General features: G+C 42.9%; 1 protein-coding gene across 1 annotated transcript in view; it reads right to left on the bottom strand.

The window, feature by feature from the left end:
• Window positions 1-22,145: 22,145 nt before the first annotated feature.
• Window positions 22,146-25,386, bottom strand: part of OXSR1 (oxidative stress responsive kinase 1) — a 92,400-nt gene continuing 89,159 nt past the window's right edge. Inside the window, exons 17-18 of the mRNA XM_075587928.1 lie at window positions 25,294-25,358; window positions 22,146-22,798 (exon numbers count right to left, since the gene is read on the bottom strand). Of these exons, the coding sequence (XP_075444043.1) occupies window positions 22,724-22,798; window positions 25,294-25,358 (140 nt within the window). The 3' untranslated portion in view covers window positions 22,146-22,723. The remainder of the gene's footprint in view (window positions 22,799-25,293; window positions 25,359-25,386) is intronic.

The following is a 25,386-nucleotide window of genomic DNA, read 5'->3' on the forward strand; positions in this document are numbered from 1 at the left end:
ATTCATTTCAAACTGCTAGCTCAGCTACAAATAAAAACACAGCTATTCAACAGAACAAAAACTCTGCACACACACACACAAAGATAGCAGTGATGATAATAAACTAATGCACGCAAAGGGAAATTATAATTTCTTAATACAAAGATAATTTGATAATACCTCAAACAATTGTAATGATGTATTTTCCATTTTATGTTTCAACATACTGTAAATTGTTATAGACAAAAGTAATAGACAGCACTCACACAAAGTAGATAAATATACACAAAGCGGGGTGCCATTGTTAAATGAGTGCAAGTCGTCTGAGCACATTAATATGTTTCTACTCCATCATTCTGATGTATCATTATCAAAATTAAAAATGCGCAAGGTAATAATCTTAATTAATATTATTATTATTTTGATATGTATGTAACGAGTATTCCCCCTACCCCAATCGCATATAGCGTGCATGTGAGGGGGAACCTATATGTTACCGGTGTGGTGCGTATACCTGCAGGTTCACAGGAGGCCTGAGCCTCCGCTGATGGGAACCTGGGGTGCTTCTCTGGAACGTTCTCTCGCCGGTCAGCGCCTCCACCTGTGTAGGATTCTAGGAGTGTAGAATGTACCCCACACAGGAACCCACCCAGAAACCACATACACCAGGGTTATGGCTAAAAGGTTTACTGAACGAGCAACAGAGTATCATACTATAACAGTGCACCATCATCAGTATTCACAACAATATATATGCCACCCTCTGCCACTAGCTGGCAGCTATAACCTTGCCCCTGACGAAGCGCCAATCGTGGCGTGAAACGCGTGAGAGTTTTTCCTGTCTGCACCATGTTGTCCTAATAAAGAAGCTTTTTATTCTACTGGCTGTTATCCTGCTATATCCCCTACAAGCACGGCTGTGCTCCGCTTTACCCACCTTTTTGGAGGATTACTCTCTGCTGATTCCAGGGGATGCACGCCTACAGAAGCACATCAGGACTATGCATGTGAGTTACCCTATATTGGATATTGGGATGTATACACATGGTGGATGTTAGCGCTTGAGACACAGTCCCATCTGGAAGTGATTCAGTGGAGCTAGTATATCTTCATCTGTAGCACCTCCTAGGACATGATATACATTTGTCTCACAATCTAGCGCTTACCTGTGTACCCCAGCACTCACTTTATTTGCACTTTCCTGTCTAATTAAGATCTTCAATCAAGATTATACATATTATTTTGTCCTCAACAGACTAGTTACCACAGTCATTAGAGCACTATTCACCAGAACATTGTTCTATAACATTGCCCCTAACTGGGCTATACCTTCTTAGCCCCTACTGGGCTATAACCTTCTTAGCCCCATCCCAACCCCGTGTCCAAAGAGTCCAAGCCCACCGAAGTGTGTGAACAGGCCTGTCACATGTGAGGAGCAAGGTACAGTTGGTGCACGTGTGGAAGGTTGTAAATACCTGCCCAGGTGTCCCTGCACCTGAGTGTCTTCGCCAAGGGTCTACCGGCGCCGCTTGGTCCAGCGCTGATCTGTACCTCCACGTGGGATGGGGTCCAGCCGGACGTCCCACCGTAAGGACAGTCTCTGGATCAGCAACACAGCATACAGGAACATGCAGCATACACTATACTGGGTCCCTGTACTAAAGAACTGCACAGAGTCTCTCTCTCTCCCTGCACTAAGGAACTGCACAGGGTCTCTCTCTCTCCCTGCACTAAGGAACTGCACAGGGTCTGTCACTAGGTCCCTGCCTAGCACACAGCTGAAGAGGCACAGGGTACTTACCTAAGGGCCTGTCCCTATGACCACCCACCCTCACTAGTGGGGAGTCAGGGCCTCAACTCTAGCCCGGGGGATTTATGGCCTAGGGCAGAAGCTCGCAGCTCTCTGCCCCCCTTCCTTTCCCCACTGTCTCTTTAGCCTAACTGACTCATGGGCTTCACAGTCTGCTTCCGGACTCTGCACACAACAATGTATCCTTCTCCAGCAGGAGATGTTGCAAGCTCTATTGGCTGTCTGGCTACCTGTGACCAAGGTGAAAGGGCAGTCCCCAGAGGCTGCTGGGAATTGTAGTCCATGGAGCCTGTGCAAACCTGTAATGGCCGCCGCATCGCCCTAACTGCGCATGCGCGACTTCTAGGGGTCCCTGCACTATGGAGCGCCTCTTGTGCCAGTTCTCCCACAATAAAATGGCCACCGCGTCGCGTCTGTGCATGCGCGAGCCTTTGCACCCACGCGGACATAACAAAGATGGCGGCGCCCTGCTTCCGACGTCACCGGGAGACGCGCTCGCCCCCGCAACTGCCTTCTCACTGGTGAAGGTAAGGGGAAGAGGAATGGGGAACCAGGGAGCCAAAGGGGACCTGGCTATATGTACAATTTGATATATTGCAATATACATAAGGATGTGTTCTTGACAGTATATTCCCTTCTATGCATATTGCAATATATGTATATATATATTGTTCTTTGCCGTTGCTATACATAATAGAGATTACAAATGTAATCCTTGTTTGGAGATTACAATTCCTGACACAGAGAGGTAATGTTACTTGGAATTCAGATGATGTTCTCCCGTTTCTATTTCCCCCCCCGGTCCACTCATTATTTCTAGTTTCCATGTGAGAAAATACACACAGAGAAACAGCGCTGCCAATTCAGATGTCCGCGAGCAAGTGTTCAGGAATAGTCCAGCGAAAAGCGCGTGCAGAATATCCATCGAGTCCCTAGAAATCTAGTAATGTAAGGTGGGGTCTCAGCTATTTTCTTGTAATAAAGGATGGATTATAATGACATTTCCCTAAAGACTTATGCAATGAAGTTCAACATAGAACAAGTGCTGATATCCAAAAAGTAAGTTATTAGATAGACAATGTTTTGACATCCTCTGCCCTTATAAATAGTAGCGTATTTTTTTCTTAATGCTTTGTCTTATTTTAATTGCTGGGGTCTCATTTTTATATTGTACCATCCCTATTTGGCACATGAAAAGGTGGCACGTTACAGCCGTCCCTCAATGAGTTGTCTTAGAAATGCAAGTAATCCATACCCCTCCTCCCACACAAAAACTCATTTTAATTGTCTCTTTATTAAAAAGATAAACAGTTACATCACACACCCTTTATGTCATCAATCAAATCATTCCTTTCCAGCTCTTTGCAGTCACATTGTTAGAAGTCACACATTTATTTCCACTGTTCAAAATGGCATGTAAAAACTAGGTAAGAGAATGAAGACGTTGGCACTCAAGTGGTCTTTGTAGAAAAGTATAAAAAAAAAAGATTTATTGATGGCAGATCGACGTTTCGGTTCTTTCTCTTCAGATACACAAGTAACAGCAATTGTGCTAGAAATACGCGTACAAATTGCCATAAAGTGAAAAGAGGTGCCAAGGGCGTGGTGACCAAACTCACAAAGTCTCTGATCTTTAAATATAGGGTGGGGCCTCCCAAACTCCCCCCCCCCCCTGAAGATCTACCTAATTATTTAAACACCTGCTTCTAATTATCCCCTTTAATTTAGCTGATAAAACCAGGGTTTCACTAACTTTTGCACATACCCGGACTCTTAGTTATTAATTTTTTTTGTCTAATTCATACATCATTTTGTTTCAAAAGACATGGAGTTGGTTAATATAAACCCTTTTGGATATTTAAGAAAAGACTGGGCTTGATTCAAGAAGGTTATTATGGAATATCTGTAATTATCATGGCGGTTCACAAACTTTTTTTCGCCACGGTATGTATGTGTACTCATACATTAAAGATACTTGCAGATGCTGAAACTCAATGGTGAAATCCCTTAAACAGGTAAAAAGAGTAGCCGTCTAAAATAGTGGTTAATATTTATTAATCCAATGTTTCGGTCCAACACAGCAGACTTCAGAAAAGTCTACTATGATGGACTGAAACGATAGATGAATAAATACTAAACACTTGACTAAGAGTGCTACTATTTTTTATTCATTTCTAAATTGGTGACATATGTGCAAACAAGGGAGAAAACCTATTTTGATGCCATGATGGCAAAGGACCTGACTAAGCAGAACTATGAGATCCATATTTGTAGAGTAACAATGCCAAGAATAAAACCTTCTTAGTACTGTTGAAACATTCATGGATAGATTATTCAGACAAGGCAGGGTTCAAAAGACTTAGTCAATCAACTTTGCATGGATACTCAAGAAAGAAACCACAGGTATGGAGGGATTGCTTGAAGTATGGGGATAAGAAATTGTACGGGGGGATTAATACTTGCTTGGATAAATGGAAGGGAGTACCGGCAAGAGGGCGGTGCAGTCGGTGCCTGTACACCGAGAACTGCGGTCACAGAGAACAAGCACTCTCCCACAAACCAACCAAACTGATTGCAGGGTGGAGAGCGCTGGGCGTCTGAAACACTCTTACCTTCTCCTCCTGCAGGGTCACGTTATGGCTCTGCGACATCAAACGACATGACAACCGGACACCCTGTGGTGCCGCAACAATGTGACGCTGCAATGTCACTTAACGTCCCATTGTCATGGCAACGCAACACCATGATGGCAACGCAACACCAACACCGGAGTCCCATGATGATGGGACCCTGCAGGAGATGATGGCGCCGGTGAAGGCAAGAGCCGAGGCGCCGCATATGTCCCTATACCGAGCCCCACAAACATCCCAGCCAGGATGGAAGGTGATTGTATATTTCTAATCTCTACATTTCTAGTAACAGTATAATTACCAGTACGTGTTAATGAATGGGGATTTGAGAGTATACAGATAGAGTAGGCTTCATTGTTCCTTTTTGTTGGGATACAGATATATGAATATGTACAGCTTGCGTGACCGGGAGACGGTGAAAGCTGACTCATCTATGTGAACTCTTTGTTGCCCACGTCCCAGGTGGGGCTCATCAACGGCTCAGCTACGCTCAGCCGGAATAATTATTTGTGCGGTCAGGGCCGCAGACAGATTTCATGGGGCCAGGTCTAGAGTTATAACCGCCCCCCACCCCCCTGTCAGCAGTGTCGTGAGCTCCCCATTTCATACCTCACGAGTCCCCCCATTTCACACCTCGTGAGCCCCCTCTATTTCCCTCCCTCTTCCCATGTATTTCTCTCCCCATCTCACTTCTCACTCCCCCCTCTATCAATTACCCCACTCTCACTCAATCCCTGCCCCCCCGCCTCACATGTATTTCTCTCCCCTGCGTCTCACTAACTCCCTCTTTTCCTCACTCACCCCCTCTCTCCTTACTGTCAATTACCCCACTCTCACTCAATCCCCCTCCTCACACTCACTCCCTCCCACATCCCACATTCCCCCCCCCACAATATATATACCAAATAACCCCACCCGCAATACAAAAGAGGTATCAGTACCGTGTTAGCCGAGCTTAATAATCAAAAACGAATAGACGATACCGTTCTGTGGCTAACTAAATGCTTTTATTTGTGCGAGCTTTCGAGATACACTGATCTCTTCTTCAGGCAGTGTTACAATGGGGTAACAAGAAGCAAGAGGGGTTTTGACTTAAAAACAGTGCATCCTGGAATGTATCTGTGACTGAAGCCTATCCCTCCCCCCTATGTAGTATGCGATTTATGAAATAAGGTGTTAAATGGTCCCTGAATGTTAGTGATGTAAGAGTGTGTGTGTGTGTGTTTGTGATATATGAAACTTCCTGCGCTGTGACCCCCGCCTGCCCTCCTCCGTCGCACCCCTCCCTTACCTCCAATAAAGCGTCAAATGACACTGTGGGGTAATGTTACGTCACGTGACCCGCGGCATCATTTGGCGTCACGTCTCCATGGCAACAGGTGTCATTTGACGCCGCGTTACCATGGAGATGCATGGACTGAAGCCGGTAAGTAAATTTACAGAGGCCTCACACTCTCAGCGCGGGGCCTCTGCAACCTCTGCGCTCCCCCCCTGTTTGCACATCGCTGCTTTAGTCAGCGTAACTCAACAGCTACAATGTATCCTTATCCTTATATTACATAAAAACTTACAAAAAGCGCTAAAAATGTTCAAATTTCTAAGAATTACCAATAATAAGAATTACCAAATGCATTAAAAATAGAAAAGCCTAATCGTCCAATTTAGGGTGGGTGCTTCGTCCTCGAGAGTACTCCCAAACTCTCATATAAATGGTGGGAAGAACTGCAGAAACGAGAAGAGCACAAACAACCGCCCCTCTATGGGGCAGATTATTTTAATAAGGAAAAAGACAATAAGAATTTGGGGATAAATCCCGCTCACATTCTGCGGTGCTGCACTCAGCATATGATTAGTAAATAATCATTCAAGAGCGGCCCTCCTCCTTCAGTCATGTGATGTCACCTTATCGCCATGGGACGTCATGTTGCGACGCCATTTGATGTCAGGTCATCATGACAACGCGGCGATGTAGGAGATGCCACACTGGAGAAGGTAAGAGACACATAGAGGCCCCACGCTCTCCCCCAGCAATCAGTTTAATAGTTGTGGGGAAGACCACAGGGTCTCTGTAATTAAGCCCATCTTACACTCCACCCTCCAGGTCGGGTGGAAGTCCAGGGACTCTGCAGCGCTCTCCTCCAGTCAAGTGGAAGTTGGACCCAACATTTGGCACCGCCGGGAGGGAAAGTATTGCACAGTGACCACTGGGCTTCTGCATTGGAAGCTGCTGGGGAGTCACAGCACTGGCCCACGGGGAAAACCGCAATCACCCGATAGGGTAATCCACCCCTGCAACCGCAACCAGGTCACTCCATCTCTGATCTTTCTGTATTGATCCTGAAGGAACAATTCAGAAATTCCCTAGAAAGAGAAACTTGGGAGCTGAAATTCACACTTTTTTTTAGTGATTCTCAAACAAATTACACTGTATGTGCATATGATGTAGGATTGTGTGTATACTGTATATCTAACCACTCTATTTCTACAGTCCATATGTGTTATGGCAGGACCTGAGTCCTTCCTCCCTTAGTACGCCATAATTGGATCCCTTCAACAACAACAAAAAATTGACGAGACTTGTGTATGTATATATTTATTGGCGATTTATGCCCCCATGGCAACCATAACCTAGTGGCCCTCACTCTTAATGAAAGCAATATCCAAAGACCCTGAGCAATTTAATTAGTCCCAGTGTGCGATGTAGAAGCCACTTAGACCAATATTATTGCCAACACTACGTTGCAGCTCTTCTCTCACTTATTGGTGTGTAGTAGCATTGCATGCCTGTTGAGGGTTAAACATTTGTTAGGTTCATGTGTAAATTGTAAAGGATATTCAAGTTGCAGGAAAAGGCCTCCCATCTGTGAGTTATCCAGGTGCCCTTTAACAGCCCAGCAAGTATCTGGATCTCTTTTACTGTGGACTCTTCTCCTCATAACACACTTTGTGTGTAGGGGACGTGCTTCTTCAGCTGTGTCTCGCTTTCTCTCTCCTTGGCTAGCAGCCTCCTCTTTCACCAAGTGTGTCAGGCAGTCTCTTAAACCCCTCTCACTGTCACCTGGGCTCTCTGTGTGCCTCTCAGACTGGCACCACATATCAGTCTGGTTTAAGAATCGCAGTTGGACTCTGTCTCAAACTTTTATTCTTATTCAATCCCAGTGTCTCTTATTCCTTATCACGCCATAATTCTAAATAGTACATTGTGTGCGAGTGTATTTTTTCGGGTATATTATACACGTACAAGGCTTGTCCCATTCAGCTCCCCACTTGTAAAAATGGCCTAGGCGATCAGTAGATATTTCAATCTAGTAGCCTTTTATGCATCAACTGTTCATTTTCACCCTAGCGTACCAGCATCCACCTGATCTTAATATCCCCTTTCCTCTCAACTTCCATTGTAACAAGATATCCCTCTTATAAACACTGTACCTAATATTGTTGTTTCTGTGTTTCTGCCACACCTGATGAAGGGCCATGAGCTTAGAAAGCTTGCAACATACAAACTACTTGCTGGTCCAATAAAAAGTTATGATACCCCCTACTCCCTCCTTTGTTTTTTTTTTTGAACAAAACACTGCTACCCACCCTTCTTTGCCTAGCCTTTCCATAAGCTTTTTATGGCTGATATTAGCACCATCTTCTTGGGCTCTCCAGGCTTATCACACCCCTCGTCAAAGACCTTCTTCGGGACATCTCTTACGGTTCCTGCTGCTGGGTTTCTGTGGACAGCCAATGCCCACTGATCACATCGGCCTGGACTCTCTTGGGCGCGCTTTATTTATTTAACAGACCTTGAAAAAGCCATTACATGACTTCTGAAACATTGAAGTCTTCCAACTCCTATTTCTATCAAATCAATTTTTAGATTCGATTCACAAAAGCACTCCACTAATTATGTGTGTGCTGGTGGCACATAGAAGTACAAGCTCTAAATAATCCCTGGGGTTTTCGTAATAAAAATGTATATTGACATGCAGGCGACAAATATTAAATATCACTATGAAAGTCCTGGCAGAGAGAGCTAATAGACAGCAGGATGCTCAGGAACCTTTGCAAGAAGAGACACAACAAAAGCAGAGCATCAACCTTAAACTGGCACAACACAAGGAGATAGTGAGGTACCAGTCCTCAGGCCCAGATGGCCTGGTAATTACCCCAAAAAGAAAATGCCTAAATTGGAAGGCAAGAAAAAAAAAGGGGGAGGGAAGGGCCAAGTCGGACATTTTCGACATAGATGCTGGTGCACGGGCCGCTCCACAGGACAATGTTTCGCTGGGGAGAGGGATATGTGACAGAGTCACTGACTCAGTAGGCTGGAACAGTGAATGGAGAGACGCTGCAGCCAGTTCACAGAGTGTTAATCTCCTCAGAGAGAAAGCACAGCTGAAGACTGATTAAACAGGGACTGAACTCATCAGTGAAACAAGTGCTTTAAAAAGCAGGAAGTTGTTCACACAAGGTGAGCTTGTTTTTCCACAGGAGGGTGGAGAGACTTCTCCCGGCTGGGAAGCCCTACCTGTTGCTCCGGTCCCCCAGTTCTGTGAGGAGCTATGCTGCTGGGACCCCAACCCAGGATAAAGATAAAGATTGCAGCAAGCTGGACACAGCCTGCTCCCCGGAACCGTGTTCCTGTTTGAGCAACATCACAGATAAGACTTTATTATTATACTTATTGGTTATACTTTGTGTAGCATATGTTTTGGGCATAACCAGATTAGCTGGCTGTCCCGTTAGGGAAACTAACTCACTTCTTGAGCCCTTACGTACGGGAATAGGCTTTAATTTCTAGAAAGTAGTTTCTTAAAGGGACAGTGCACCCATACTTTATTTTGGTTGTGGCTAATAAACCACTATAGTTTAACGTTTCCCATCGTGTCTTAGTGATCCCGCCGCGAGGCCGTCCTTCCAAAATATATATATACACACACGTGAACTTGAACAAGGGAGCGTCTGCAGCTGTTAGTAGGGGTGGCTCGACACCACCAAGAACTTGAACAGAAAAAAAAAAGAAACCAGCGCACAACGCTCATAGTGTAGTACTGTATATCAATAAGATGTATTAAATGACACATAGGTAATCTGCGTACATCAAGTAAAGGTAAAACAGCATGTCATGGGACAAAATTACCCATACGCCACGCCACACAGGGAGCAGGAACACCACGGATCAGCAACCAACTGTTACAACAGTTCAGGGCAGTCCACGAGTCACGAGTCACCATATTGGACATTCACTCCGCGTGTTGCACCAAGGAGAAAAATATTGTTAACTTTTTACTTTAAAGCAATGGTGTGCCCTTTTTTTTCACGCCCACTTTTGTATGAAATTGATTGAATATTAGCATACGCATACACACGACATCTATTTGTGTAACATAAAAACGTTTACAACTATTGTAAGCTGGAGACACCTGTTCTTTATTTAACTTGCACCAAGTTCATAGGTTAATGGACAGGAACCCGTGCCAGTTAAATGAATGCACAACTGTGTGAATGAATAAGTAACTATTCCAGGTCAGTGAAGGAGTATGCTTTCCGTAAATGAATAAGCCCGCTCGGATAAATTAAATTAATGCGTTTATGAACGAGTCACAAATCTGTACCCAGAATGTGAACAAATGAGATCCTACATCTGGTAAAACGAACGAGCGAGATCAAATATACAATACATTGAATGGTTTTATCTTTATTGATTCAAAAGAACATAAAAAAAAAACATGCAATAAAATACAAATTTCAGAAAAAAATTGTTGAATATTTTACACCTTTTATGAATCTACAGTACACCATATCTTGTAAAGGAACATCTATTTTAATATGACTATAATTAGTACATTAAAATTCAATGACAAATATTAACTACTGCTTAAGTGCAGTGCATAATTAAGCCGGACCAGTTTTTAAATCATTCTGGATAGAAGCATAAAACAGTGTTATTGTATTGTGGTCCCATACATCAGGAGCACTCAACTCCTGTCCTTAAGGGCTGAACAGGTCTGGTTTTATGGATATCCATCCCTGCTACAGCAGTCAATGACTAAGTCACTAATTGAACCACCGGTGCTGAACCCGGGATATCTTTAAAACCTGGCCTGTTGGTGGCTCTTGAGGACTGGAGTTGGCCACTCCTGCCCTACGTCAATGGGGCTAGTGACAACGTTGAATTCTGTATGTTTGTAAACCCCACATACTGTACATGCGACTAAACCACCTGTGCTGAAGCTGAGATACAGTGGCGTAACTACTGCCCGGGCATTTCCTGGGGCCCCGAAGGGAGTCAGGATGCTCCCTCCAGACACTTGATGGACCCCCCCCCCACCACCCTTCCCCAAGCACTCAGAGTGGTCGCGCTCTTCCCCATAGCAATGAAACGGATTGCTGGGGAGAGAGCGAGGCCCCAGTAACACAGCAGCCCGCCTCCATGACATCACAGCATGTGACGCTGCATTGTCATGTCATGACGTCTCACCGACATGTGACTCAGCGACGTCGCCTGGAGACCCCTTAAGGCGTAGTTAACGTCACTGCAGGGATATCCTTAAAACCTGATGAAGGCCTTTGAGGACTGGAGTTGGCCACCTTTGTGATAGACCCCTCATGGCAATTAAAAACACAACCTTCCCCTGTGACTGTCCAAAGCATGGCAGTGAAAAGGTTAAGTTGACACACAACACCGCTCTTAGCAGCGAGTAAGGAGGTACTACAGCAAAATGGGAACATCTCGGTCGTGGGATTAATGTGAAGCTTTGCAAGTCCAGCATAATTCACAAGCTGCATTCAAAGGGATGACGTGATGTTTTCTTTGCTTCTGCAGGTCCAACCATGTACCAGTGTATGTGCGTCTATACTGGGTGTGGTTGGCCTTGCAGTGACTCCAATGATGCAGTGATACAGTATATAGACAGAAGTTTCAAGCACAATAAACTATACTTTATTACTGTGTCAATAAAAATATATAGCATGATACATTTGAATGGATCAACAAGAGTTAACAGTATACAAGCTTTCCAACCTCACAGGAGGTGTTTATTCAGGTATGGAAGGGGAAGAACTGAGGCTCAAAATCTTGTAGACTTCCCTTTTAATGACCAATAAAAGTAATCATACTATATATATTTTCCTTTTATATTAGATCAATACAGCTAAATCTCGTTTTTTTTATTATTATTAATATGAAGGCCAATTGTAGTCCAAGAAAAAACAGGGGGGCGGGGAAATAAAAGAAAACAAGATATTTCTCATTGCTGCATTATTGTAGGAATAACATATTTACAGGGAAACTGCCCCCACTTAAGTCAAGCCCCCCCAAGGGCAGTCAGTGTCCCCCCTCCCCCCCCCCCACGGGCAGTCAGTGTCGTACCCCCCCCCCCCAACGGGCAGTCAGTGTCTTACCCCCCCCCCCCCCGGGCAGTCAGTGTCGTTCCTCCTCCCCCCCACGGGCAGTCAGCAGCATATGGTTAGAATGTCACAGTAAGATTCTCCTGAAGGGACGCAGTGCAGGGTTATCTAACTGCGATTGAGAAACGACCAGTGAGCTTGGAGCTGGTTAATATATACTGGTCGACGGAAAAAGGGGTCGCACAGATTAATTAACCACTTGGTGGCCAACCACAAAAGAAAGGCCTTTTTTTACATTCGAATACTAAGCAAATCTCCTACACCAAGGGTTCCCAACTCCAGTTCTCAACTCTTAACTCTTCCCCCCCCCCCCCCCCTGCCCCTCTCCACAACAGGCCAGGTTTTAAGGATATCCCTGCTTAAGCACATGGGGCTCAATCGGTGACTCAGTTGAAGACCAAGCCACCTGTGCCGATGCAGGGATATCCGTAAACTCTGGTGTGTTGGGGTGTCTTGAGGACTTAAGTCGGGAAGCCCTGGCCTACACGATTACAGTATGATATTATAAAAGGCACATATTCTGTGACCAGCATATGAAAGCTGCATTCATCAATACAGACCCACAGAGCAAAGTAGATTAGAATTGCAAGACAGGGAAAGCACTCAGCAAAGGCATTTTTTCACTGTCCCGTTTAACAGTTGTTTCATTGTTAAATACACATCCCAACATCGAGCAGAGAAATAGCAAATCCCGTATTTTTTTTTTGTTTCAAATTTTTTATTGTTTTTTTTTCAAGAGATATACAACATACAGTGAGTCAAGCTTTTGGGAAGAAAAAGGAAACATAAGGGTAGGCATTGGGTCATTAAAGAGACCCGGGAAACTGGTGACAATTACGAAAACATACATATTAATAGATAGTTTTACACATACAGTAGCCCAACTTTCATATTTGTCGTTGTTCCCTTTCCGCTTATTTATATGGAAGCAGCCGCTTCCTAGGATATCTCTTTTAAGTTAGCGTAAGAATAGAAGAGAAAGTAGGGGGAGAAAGAGAGGGGTGGGGAGAAGAGGGGAGGGGACAAAGGGTGTGAAGGGTTACGGAAGTCTGGGCAAGGTATAATTAGGGAGGGGAGTGTTTTTTCCGCTCCCACCCCTTTCCGTCCCTCCTACTGTTACAGGAAAACCTATTCAGATATTTCTGTGGGTTATAGTTCATGGTTTTCTTAGTCTTCTGGCCAAATCTCCCAGACCTTGTAGAATTGGTCTACTCTTTGATTAAGTTGTGCTATAAGGAGTTCCTTTAGTTTAATTTCTTTAATTCTACTTAATACAGTTTGTCTTGAGGGGGCGTTAATTTTTCATGTGAGTACATGTGAGATCATTCTCTTTATTTGAAGTTGGAGGCCATCCGTAGGTCTCGAAAAGAGCAGGGTCAGCGGGTCCATCTCCACCTCCACCCCCAGGTGGTCCCGAATCATGGTTTGGATCATGATCCAGAACCCCTGGATCTTCAGGCAGGTCCACCAGATGTGAGCCATATCTCCTCTTTGTCCGCATCCCCTCCAGCACAAAACTGGGGATCCGGGAAAAATCTGGCTCAACCTATTCGGGGTGAGGTACCATTGGAATAGAATTCTATATATGTTTTCCTTAATGGTTGTACAAATCGATGTTTTAGATGCGGCTTCCCAGATATCCTCCCTATCAATTTCAACATTCAACTCTTCGGCCCATTTCAACATATAGTTGTGGTTGGAGTTTGCCGCCTTTCTCGCCATTCCCAGATGTATCTCTGAGAACAAACCTCTACAGTAGTAGCCTCTTCTGCATATTTTTTCAAATTTTGTTTGGGGTTGAAATCCCGAATTTTTTTTTCTTCAAAATTGTTTGTAAGAAATGCCGAATCTGAAGATATCCGAATATCGGAAGATTGGTTATATTGTATTTTTTTTGGAGGTCTTGGTATGGTAAATTTTTTCCTTTTGCTACAAAATCATCAGCTACTACAATATTGAAGTCCCTGTAATGCACCAGTTCTTTCAGGAGGCAGCCAGGCGGGAATTCAGGGTTATTAATGATCAGGGTGAGTAGGGACGGGGAGGAAGCCAAATCATATTTCCCCTTACTTCTAGACCATATCTGCCGTGTACATCTCATTGCACCCAGCTTCAGGTTTTCAGCGAAGATCTCTCCTCCTCTACCAGACCAGAGAGCGGCTGGCAGAGAGAGAGAGGGTTCGCGTAGGTAGACTCAATTCCTAACCAACAGCACAATGCCGGGTTATTGTTCCACATTATAACTTGTTTTAGTTGGGCCGCCTGATAGTATTTAATGATATCCGGGACTCCCATACCTCCGCAGTCCTTGGGGGCTAGTAAAATTGATCTAGCCACCCTTGGTCTTTTGTTTTTCCAGATGAATTGGAATATTCTATTTTGGATATTTTTGAGTTCAGTAAGTGGGATATTTGTTGGTAGAGTCTGAAAGTAATATAGAAGTCTTGGAAGGATATTCATTTGAACTGTAGCTATTCTTCCTAGCCAAGATACCTGGTGTTCAGATCTTTTTTGATCTGTGCAAAAAGAGGGGGGTAATTGTGTAGATACAGTAATTTATATGAGTTTGTTATCTGTATTCCCAGATATTTAATTTTTGAGGCACTCCATTTGTAGGAGAAGTTTGTTTGTAGTAGTTTAATTTCAGGTGCTGTCATTGTAATATTTAATGCCTCTGATTTATCTGTTAATTTGGTATCCTGAAATTTTTTCAAATTGTTCTAATTGGGCTTGTAGATTCGGGAGGGAAGTCAAGGGGTTGGCTAGTGTCAAAATAATGTCATCCGCGAATAGGGAAATTTTGTAATTTGTCCCTCCAATTTCAATTCCTTTAATATTTTTTTCGTCTCCGATTGTCGCTACCAAGGGTTCAATAGTGAGGGCGAATAGGAGCAGAGATACGGGGCATCCTTGTCTAGTACCATTAATAATTTTTATTGGGCTTGAGTCACCTCCTGGGAGTTTTACGAATGCTGTGGGAGTTTTGTAGAGAGCTCTAACGCCCTCTAGAAACTGGCCCTTAAATCCGAATTTGATCATTGTTTGATCTAAAAAGTCCCATCTTATTCTGTCGAATGCTTTTTCAGCATCCAGACTCAATAAGATTGCCTTCGTGTTGAAGAGATGCACATGGTCGAGAATATCAATAATTTTCCTTGTGTTGTCGGAAGCTTGTCTTCCCGTGATAAATCCAACTTGGTCTATATGTATTAAACTTGTCAAAATAGGGGTAAGCCTATTTGCTAGAATTTTACTAAAAAAAATTAGGTCTGAAGTTAGGAGGGAAATAGGTCTGTAGTTACCACATTGTAATGGGTCCCTTCCTTCTTTATGGATAATTGCCAAATTCGCCTTCGACATTGATGGCGGAATGGCTGCTCCTTCCAGAAATGAATTGAAAACTTCAAGCATATATGGGGCTAATACCTTCTTAAATTTCTTGTAGTATCAGTTTGAAAAACCACCTGGTCCAGGCGTCTTATTTACTTTTAATTGTTTTATTACATCTGACAATTCCTCCTGTGATATAGCTTTGTTTAGTTCCTGGGAATTTGCCTCAGATAGTTCTGGGAGATTACAATTCTCTAAATATCTAGAAATAGCCTCTAATCCTGAGGATCTGTTCTGGGGAAAATTTAGATTATATAATTTTGAGTAGAAGTCTGAGAACTCTTTAGCTATCGCTTTTTCGTTGAACGTTTTTACTCCTGATTTGGTTTGAATAACCGATATTTGTGACTTGGTTCTCAGGCCTCTAAGCTTGGAGGCTAATAATCGATCCGCCTTGTTACCCTTATCATAAAACTTTTGTTTGGTCCATCTTAGTGCCCTCTCCACCTCGTCTAGTTGGATCTGTTTGAGTTCAGTCCTGGTTTTATCTAATAATTTAAATAATTTTTTTGATGTATTGCTTTTGTTTTTGTTCTAGTCATTTTACTTTTTCCGCTAGTTCTTTATAGAGTTTTTGTTTCTCCTTTTTTTATGTGATGCTATGGAAATGAACGCTCCTCTTATTGTTGCCTTATGGGCTTCCCATAGTATCACTGGGGATTCCACCGTTCCCTCGTTCAGCATAAAATATTTTTTTGATACTATCCTCTACTTCTAAATGGTTGAGTATTGAGTCATTCAGTTTCCAATTATATTGATTGTTTTTACCAAAGGGTAGAGAGAGCACCAACTCGACCGGGGCGTGATCTGACCATGAGAGCCTATTTCTGACTGGGTGGATGCCTGAAAAACCTCTTTGGTACCTAGGAAGTAGTCAATCCTCGAATAGGTCTGGTGCGGAGAGGAGTAGAACGTGAAGTCCCGCTGCCCCTGGTGTTGTGCTCTCCAAATATCGATGAGTGAATATTCTTTTAATATATCTCTAAATTCTTTGGCCTTTTTTTCTGTTTGTCTAGTGTGGGGAGTTCCTACTGTGCTTGACCTGTCTTGGTCTGGAGTAGCTAACATATTCATGTCTCCTGCTATGATTATCGCCGAATTAGATTGAGCTGATAGGGATTCACACACTTCCCTTAGAAACTTTGTATGGCCTTCATTAGGGGCGTAGACATTGACCAATTTTGTTTCCACTCCGGATTAAGATCCATATAAAATTAGAAATCTGCCTTCTAGATCTGCTATCTCCTTGTTTAGAATAAATGGTGTAGCGTGTTTAAATAATATAGCTACTCCTCGCTTTTTGGCCGAGTAAGATGCATAATATGCTTGGGGGTAAACTCTCTTGAAGGTGTTTGGGGGGCTTGTTGTATTAAAGTGAGTTTCTTGTAAAAACAAGATATGCAAATCCCGTATTTTAATTTTAAACTGACAGCGCTCCGTGTTTTAGAATCCATCCGGATTCAGAATGTGGCCACCAGCACGGAATGTTACTTTCTTCTGAGCCCACCTCACCATCTCCATGGGATGCAGGACATACCAAGGTAAGAACCCCAGGGTTTCGTACTGAAATGGAAGCGTGCCATCCATGTAAACTAACTGAAGTGGGGGAAATGATAGGCTTTTCTGAAGTTTAACCATTTCTCTCTAAAAGTGGCAAAACAGCTGTTAATCAAAAAAGGTAAACATTTGATTTTTCTCTTGTTCTGTTTCAAGTTATTATGAAGCCACATTAATCACACAGAAACTATATGTAACACACAACCATGAATCCGGCAGACCTGAAAAAAGGAAAACCTATGTGTTTTTTAATTATTATTATTATTAAGAAACAAATGTTGTTTTCTATTGTGCGGATGATTGAATTGTTTAAATGTTCTCCCTGGGCTTGCGGCATGGAACTGCCATTAGTTTACATTGGTCCTAGCAGTGACTGCTACTTCCAAGAATAAATAATGAACACGAATGTATACTTTGAAATTATCCATACAGATCTAGCAGAGGTTGAACTCACTGAACACATCTTTTTAACCTATGTTACAGGAACTCTGTATTACTATGTATATTTAAAGGTTTTAGCCACGTTATAACATTTCAGGAATGTTAAAATGGGGTTAGTTTGCATTCTTTTTCTGTTTGTCATCCGCACGCTAGTAAGAGCCAAGAAGTCAAATATATTATGTGATGGATTAGTATGATGTTAACATTGAGAAAATGCATCTTCAGAAGTTACTGGAATATAAGGGGGATACCTGCTCAAACTTCTAGTGTTTGATATTTTAGCTAGAAGATTGTCCTCAGCGATAGTTACTGAACCATATTATATACACAAGATCCCTATTGATGCACTCAAGAAAACCTCTAAATGAAACATAACATTTAATGGAGTATGCATCCAAAACGGTGCAGAAAACAAACTGAATAGGTTAAAAGAGAAATACTATATATGAATTCCTCAACTGGAGATGACTTCTGCTCTCATAATACTAAAGAACCACTCGGGTTGTCTAGCTGTATGCCGGCATTTATTCTAAAATTTCTCGGAGCCGTTGTTGTTGCATCTCCGGTATTCCACACACTATAAATTTGGCATCCCCCGGGTTCATGCCTCATTCGCGCCGCCCAGCACCCGCGGTTGATGTTTAATTACTGGTTTCGGATTTAATTGCTGTAAGGAATAGTTCCATCCTCAGGGCTAATAAGGGACCTGGGGTTGACTGCCAGGGATTTCTGAACTTGGGTCTGGATCTGCGACTTGGCCGGGCAAGAGGCTCTATGGAAGAGTTGAGCCACTATGTGACTCGCAAGTGAGAGAGACTGATTAGTATTATTTCTGAATGCTGACACCCAGTCCTGTTGATGCCTGTGTTGCCGATTTAATAAACCAGTTAAAAGTTCCTGGCGCCCTACCCTATTATACTCATCAAGAGCCAGCGCAGATCCTCAGCCCTGAGAAGATTAAGGTAACACTGAGCATTTCACCTACTCTTTATTCATGTCCCAAACCTATTTAAAGAGACAGATACTAGGGACTGTATAATACTATCTACAGGCAGTCCTCGTTTTACAACGAATGGCTTATCCAATGCATACCCATATTTTACAACGCCAAAACGGCATATCCAACGCTCTTACGACGCTTTGCAACGTTGTTTGTGTATTTATTTATTCTCTCTCTCTCTTATATAATCAGTATATACACTATATAATTTGTGTGTGCTGCATATCTTATTGCCTGCGTAAAATATTTGGTGTATATTTAGTGTTAAAAATGCCATCAGGGACGGAACCTTTCATTTAAACAGTGTTCTTATGGGAAAACGTGTTTCGCTTTACAACATTTCGCTATCCAACGCCATTTTGAGTAACGCATTGCGTCGGATAACCGAGGACTGTCTGTATTCTTTTCACTGTACACCCTGTCCCTCATGCTGGGGGGGGAGATAGGGGGAGTTACACTAAAAAATAATGATACCAAAGTAGACATTTAAAATAATGTGTTGCACATTGTGTTGAAAGCCATACAGAATACCTATTTTCTTATATGACCAAGTATCCAACGCCTCCTCCTGTTATAACTTGTTGATAAGAGACGTGTACTTGTTGGTTTACCAGAACGGGAACTAGAGGTCCCCAGAGCTGAACTGCTCTATTTTCAGCTCCAGTTACCCTCTGGTTCCCGAGACACATTCTGGTAAAAGTGGTGCCTCGCACTCCCCTTAAGAGGAAACAAAATGGAGGTTTAAAACTCCCGCGTCACGCAGGCCAAGAGTAAGCCGCAACATCATCCGTACCAGCTTCCTATTGGCCTGGGTGACACAGGGTATTTCAAAACCAGGAAGTAGTTTACCTATTAGTGCCTCAGGAACTAGGGGGCCCTAAATGCTGAAAATAACGTGGCTCAGCACCCTAGTACCCAGGAGGTAAAAATATGGGGGTCTAGTAGAGGAGACAGCTGCTTAAAAATCTTTGATATGGGTATACTCCAGCCTTGCTCCACAACCAATAATTCTGTGTTGTATTTTATATCTCCACTGTAAGTAAGCAGGTGTACTAAACCTCCCCCCCCTACATATTGCATTATAATAGTGCCACAGGCACCCGCATCGCACCAATATATTGTGAACAGGATTTTTGCAACCATTAAATGGTTTGGCCATCTGCCAGTCTCACTAGTGGAGATACAGCAGATGCAGTCGCAGCAGCGAAATGCATCAGTTTCAGTCAAATGAAAAGGATTGAAACGACGTAACGTACATTGTGACAGTTTTGATATTGGTTTCATTTTATCATACATTAATATATATACATTCATGCTGAAAAGATCATCTCCAATCAGCAAAAAGACAAAGCATGGTATAAAATATGAATGATATATCAGTGTTGAGGGTTAGTGTTACATGCAAACCTATCGAAGGAAAGAATGCGAGAGATTGTAAATGTTCTGACCGACCAATTGGAACCTTTTAATGCATTCCACCAACTATTTGTTTTCAGTTTGTATCATATCCTGGCCACATAGTATTTCACATTTAGGCTTGCAAGCAATACTATTAAAAACACCAGAAATGCTCATCTCAGGGGTGGCCAACTCAAGGGCCACCAACAGGTCAGGTTCAGGTTATCCTATCAGCTATGACAGCCACCTGTGCTGAAGCAGGGATAGCCTGAAACCCTGACCTGTTGGTGGCCCTTGAGGACTAGAGTTGGCCACCCCGTGTGTACATAACAAATAATGCTGCAAGGATTCCTATGATACTGTTATGTTGAACTACAAAAGTACACACTTTGTAAATGGTCCTGCAATCATGTTGCTCTGAGTGAGTTCAGGGTCCCTGTAGCACTGAAGGGATTGAAGGTGCATTCACGCTGGATGAAGCCAAGGAGATTGTTGTTGAGCTCGGTGCATGATCCAGAATACACTTTCTTGCTGTGTAGTAAATAATTTGTGCTTCCCAAATGTGTTCACAGATCCCTAAGCTGTGGTTTCATAGACACCCTTTCCTGTAAAGACTGAAGTATAGCTGGAGAGGAGAGGACAGATTTGAGGTTAAATGTTAGATTTAGAGCCTACATTTTATTTATTTTTTCTCCCAAGAAACAATCTGAATTTTGTAATAAAGTGAATATTCACTAAAAGGATGAACCGAATGAATTACTATAGAATAGAGGAGTCTAAAAGGCTTCATCGATACAAATGTGGATTTTAACGGTGTGACAACCTGACCTCAGGGGAGTTTGTGGGTTTTCCTAAACCGGAGAGAAAACGCCAAGTTCTCAGTCGAGAGTGAATTTTGCGGCGACTACACTGTCCTAAGGCAAATCGAAATGGCCCAAACAACAAAAATAGGAAGAGACCAGAGGTAAGTATACATCAGATATTATAGTTCCGTATAAGAGGTAAAATCCGAACTTGCCATTCAATTAAGCTCCACCAAACGCAGACCGGGAGCCCAGCATGGGTAATGGCTCACAGGGGTGGTCCGCGTCACCAGCTCGGTGGATTAAAACTCTTTTATACTATAAAATCTGAAGTACACTTACCTTGGTGCGCTATGTTCTATGTTCCATTAGGAGATTGAATGGGCCCATCCAGGCTCAAAGAGGAGCTTTAATGGGGGTATTGAACTACTATACTCCACCAAATCCAAGGAGATTTTTACGCAGTAAACTTATGTTTTGTTTTTTTTTTTAAATAAAAATGGAGAGCCAAAGAGTAAGAGGAACACTGCTGTTACTGGAGTCGCACCGTGCTTGGGATTTCCCTGATGTCTCGAATTTGAGAAGGGTCTCCGGTGTTAAATAAGCAGCGGTTTTGCTCAGCGAAACCTCATGATTTGGGTGAAAAAAAAATTATTTTGGGGAGCAAGGGGATAACTGGGTCCTTTAAAATAAATATCTAGACTCCACCTTGAATAATTTCAGTGCTAGTAGGTCTCTGGCAAGTATCACATACCTTCCGGCATTTCAATTATGTCATCGCTTGTGTAGAGATCACATGCTTGCCATCCCGCCCTGTGATGTTGCAGATGGAAGATAAGTCCTCCACTGTTCTAATTGTGTTGACATCTCGGTGAGAGCAGTCAACATGATCTCCCCCAGAAAGGAACAAAAAGTGCCATGAATGTCATCCGGACCAACCGTGCGCCTGCCAACGTGACATCTGGTGAGTGCCAAATTCGGTATGTTGAGCTCGACATCGAATAACCATTAATGCATCTTGAATTCCTTCTGTAGCAGAGGGCCCTGCAATGCATGTTCAAAATCTATAGTATACATTGCACACATACACTATAGATTTTTTTTTTTTTTTTAACAAAGAAGACACCTTGGGTCCTTCTATTAAACTAAAAAATATAAAATAAAAAAAATAGAAAACATGGCCACCAAGCTGGTGTGTTGGCAACATTAGATCATATACAGTACATCTTGCAATGAAGTCACTAGAGGCCTTGGCTGGAACTAGATGGCAGCCAAAGACTTCCCTACTTGGGACAGCTGTCAAACAATGGGATTTATTTTGACTCGGCGTGGTCCCCTTTGCCAAAATATGTAACAGTGGGGAGGGCACCTTAAAAAGAGTCGAGAAACAAATAGGAGTAGAGCAGGGGCTCTCAACTCCAGTCCTCAAGACACCCCCCCCCCCCCAATAGGTCAGGTTTTAAAGATATCCCTGCTTCAGCACAGGTGACTCAATCAGTGGATCAGTCTTTGACTGAACGAGTCATCTGTGCTGAAGCTTGGATAACCTTAAAACCTGACCTATTTTGGGGATCTTGAGGACTGAAGTAGAGAATTCTTAGCAGACAATGTATGCATTCAATCTGGAACGGACTGGCATGGTTCTGCTTGTGACACGTTGAAAAGAATCTCTGAAATGCTCCCGTGTAGGAAACCTTTGCATGTTTATTTCTCTTACAAACTGAGGCAGGATGACAGACTCAAATAATTCACTGTTTTTATTGACACTTCTGTTCTGCTCCGTTTAAATTAAAGCCAATAAAAATCAGATTGATAACAAAACAAGCTTCTCTGTCTTTTTTTTTTTTGTTTGTTTTCCTAGAGTGGTGGAAACCCCTCGTTTCATACTCAGTAGTATTATCAAATAAGGCAACAATAACAAACAGGTATGAGAATACGGACGTGTCCAGCCCCTTTAGTGCTGAAGGGGCTGGCAACTCATTGCATTGATTGCCTATCTGGCACTCAAGGGGTTAAGCAGCCTGTTTCACTTGGAAAATACAAAGAAATCCACTTTTGTAATGTGCAGAAACACTCATTTGCTGTTGGCTACAAAGCTCTGACCTCCCTGTGAATGCTGTTACTCTGTAAGTTAGAGACTTGTTGGAGAAAAACAAAAATAATAATACTCATTGTTACAGCTCCGAAGGAAGCTAGAGTTTGATTCTTTGGCAGTAGTGGTTTCTTTAGGCCAAGAGAAGTATTAGAAAGATGCACATGAGGGTTGGTGAAGGAGTGGCTCAAAAATAATAATAATAATAAAAAAAAAAATGGTAGCCTAGCTGATACTGAGCTGTGCAAATCCTACAAGTTTTCCATCGTCAGGGATATCCGAAGGATCAGCTCCAGAGGCCTGCAGAGAAAGAAAAATAAACGTCATTATAGGAGTGCCAAAGCTCAGGCCTGCTCTATGGGACAACTGATGGACTCTGAACGACTTTGTATTCTCTTCATTCTTATTTTACACGAGAGCTACAATATAATGCTGACTGCCCAACTACAGTCCTGTTAGAGCACCTAAAACAGGTAGTGCTCTTCAAAACAATTGGCCATGATACAAAAAGTAGTAGACACCTTTGTGCCAAAGGCCGCTGTATAGTTTTTAGCACTGGATGTATATTGTGGCTGAATGCATGAGAAGGGATTATCCTCCATTTCACATCCTAGCATACTGTAGCTCTATATGTGCATAGGGCCGAGAGAATGGCTGGATACCACATGATGTTTGGCAAACATCAAAATGTGCCGGGCCAGTTTTCATTGCCGACACAACAGGCAACATCACAAATAAATAAATATATACGTATGTAGAGGTATCTGTACCGTGTTAGCCGGGCTTAATAATAAAAAATGAATGTACGATACCGTTCTGTGGCTAACGAAATGCTTTTATTTGTGCGAGCTTTCGAGATACAGCTGAATGCGGGACAAGCACATGCCAGGACGCAAGATGCAAAACCTGCGCAATGCTCCACACAGCGGGCACAATATAAATACAACACACGAATCTGGAGTACAAAATCAGAGGAAGGTTCACCTGTTCCTCCAGCAATGTCATGTACCTCACGTGCACGAAATGCCCAGGGGGCTGCTACTACATAGGTGAGACGGGACAGGGGCTAAACAAGGGAAGGAATCTGCATTGCCACAGCATCACATGCGAAACAAGAGACAGTCCTGTCGGCAAACATTTCTCTGAATCTGGCCATAAGGTGAAAGATCTGAAGGTGGTCAAAGGTAATCTTAGAACACCAAAAGAGACGGTTGCACGAATACAAATTTATGCAACTGTTCGGGACACTTAGCTGTGGCCTAAACCGCGACCGCAGTTTCATGAGTCACTACTGACACGAGAACTCTTCCCATTTGTGCTTAAAGCCATGTCTATACATACTGTGCTATATGATTGCACAAACAGCTGTATCGTACACATACAAATACTCCATGTAATTCCATCCCTATTTACCAATAGGGACCACATAGTATCTAAACACACTTTTAGTAATGCAACACACTCTTATATTTCCACACCTACCCACACCATTGGTATACACTTCCACTCCACACACACCTTCTGTAAAGCGCTGTATACACGGTGGGCGCTTTACACACGCGCACACACACACACACACTCACAATTTAACACCTCAAATCATAAATCGCATAATGCACAGGGGGGAGGGATAGGTTTCTATCACAGATAAAAACAGTGCATCTTGCAATGTTAAGTTAAATCTTGCTTTATTCATTGCAACAACGCCGGAAGAGATTAGTGTATCTCGAAAGCTCGCAGAAATAAAAGTATTTCGTTAGCCACAGAACGGTGTATATCTCTACCTGTGTGTGTGTGTATATCTCTCTACCTGTGTGTGTGTATCTTTCTACCTGTGTGTGTGTGTGTGTGTGTGTATCTCTCTACGTGTGTGTGTGTGTGTGTGTGTGTGTGTGTGTGTGTGTGTGTGTGTGTGTGTGTGTGTGTGTGTGTGTGTGTGTATCTCTCTACGTGTGTGTGTGTGTGTGTGTGTGTATGTATCTCTCTCTACCTGTGTGTGTGTGTATCTCTCTCTCTACCTGTGTGTGTGTGTGTGTGTATCTCTCTCTACCTGTGTGTGTGTGTATCTCTCTACCAGTGTGTGTGTGTATCTCTCTACCAGTGTGTGTGTGTGTGTGTGTGTGTGTGTATCTCTCTCTACCTGTGTGTGTATCTCTCTCTCTACCTGTGTGTGTATCTCTCTCTCTCTACCTGTGTGTGTCTCTCTCTCTCTCTACCTGTGTGTGTGTATCTCTCTACCAGTGTGTGTGTGTATCTCTCTACCAGTGTGTGTGTGTATCTCTCTCTCTACCTGTGTGTGTGTATCTTTCTCTCTACCTGTGTGTGTGTGTCTCTCTACCTGTGTGTGTGTGTGTGTGTGTATCTCTCTACCTGTGTGTGTGTATCTCTCTACCTGTGTGTGTGTATCTCTCTACCTGTGTGTGTGTATCTCTCTACCTGTGTGTGTGTATCTCTCTACCTGTGTGTGTGTATCTCTCTACCTGTGTGTGTGTATCTCTCTACCTGTGTGTGTGTATCTCTCTACCTGTGTGTGTGTATCTCTCTACCTGTGTGTGTGTATCTCTCTACCTGTGTGTGTATATCTCTCTACCTGTGTGTGTATATCTCTCTACCTGTGTATTCACCGTCAAGCATGTGAAAAAGAAAAGCAAAATCTATACATATAATTAATTAAATTACTACTTCATACAAGTACAACTGCATTTCGTAGGCGCTAATGTTTTGTTTTGCAACCTCTGTAGATGACTTCATTTGTCTGGTTTCCCAGATTTGCGCACAGATGATGAAATACATACCAGTTTGAAGGTCACTGCTCGATTAGCCTGAGGTTCTTCCACAATCTTCTGCAAATTGGCTGCAACTGAGACCACGAAGAAGAGTTACAATTG

The sequence above is a fragment of the Ascaphus truei genome, chromosome 2, assembly GCF_040206685.1.
Source record: "Ascaphus truei isolate aAscTru1 chromosome 2, aAscTru1.hap1, whole genome shotgun sequence".
NCBI classification, from domain to species: domain Eukaryota; kingdom Metazoa; phylum Chordata; class Amphibia; order Anura; family Ascaphidae; genus Ascaphus; species Ascaphus truei.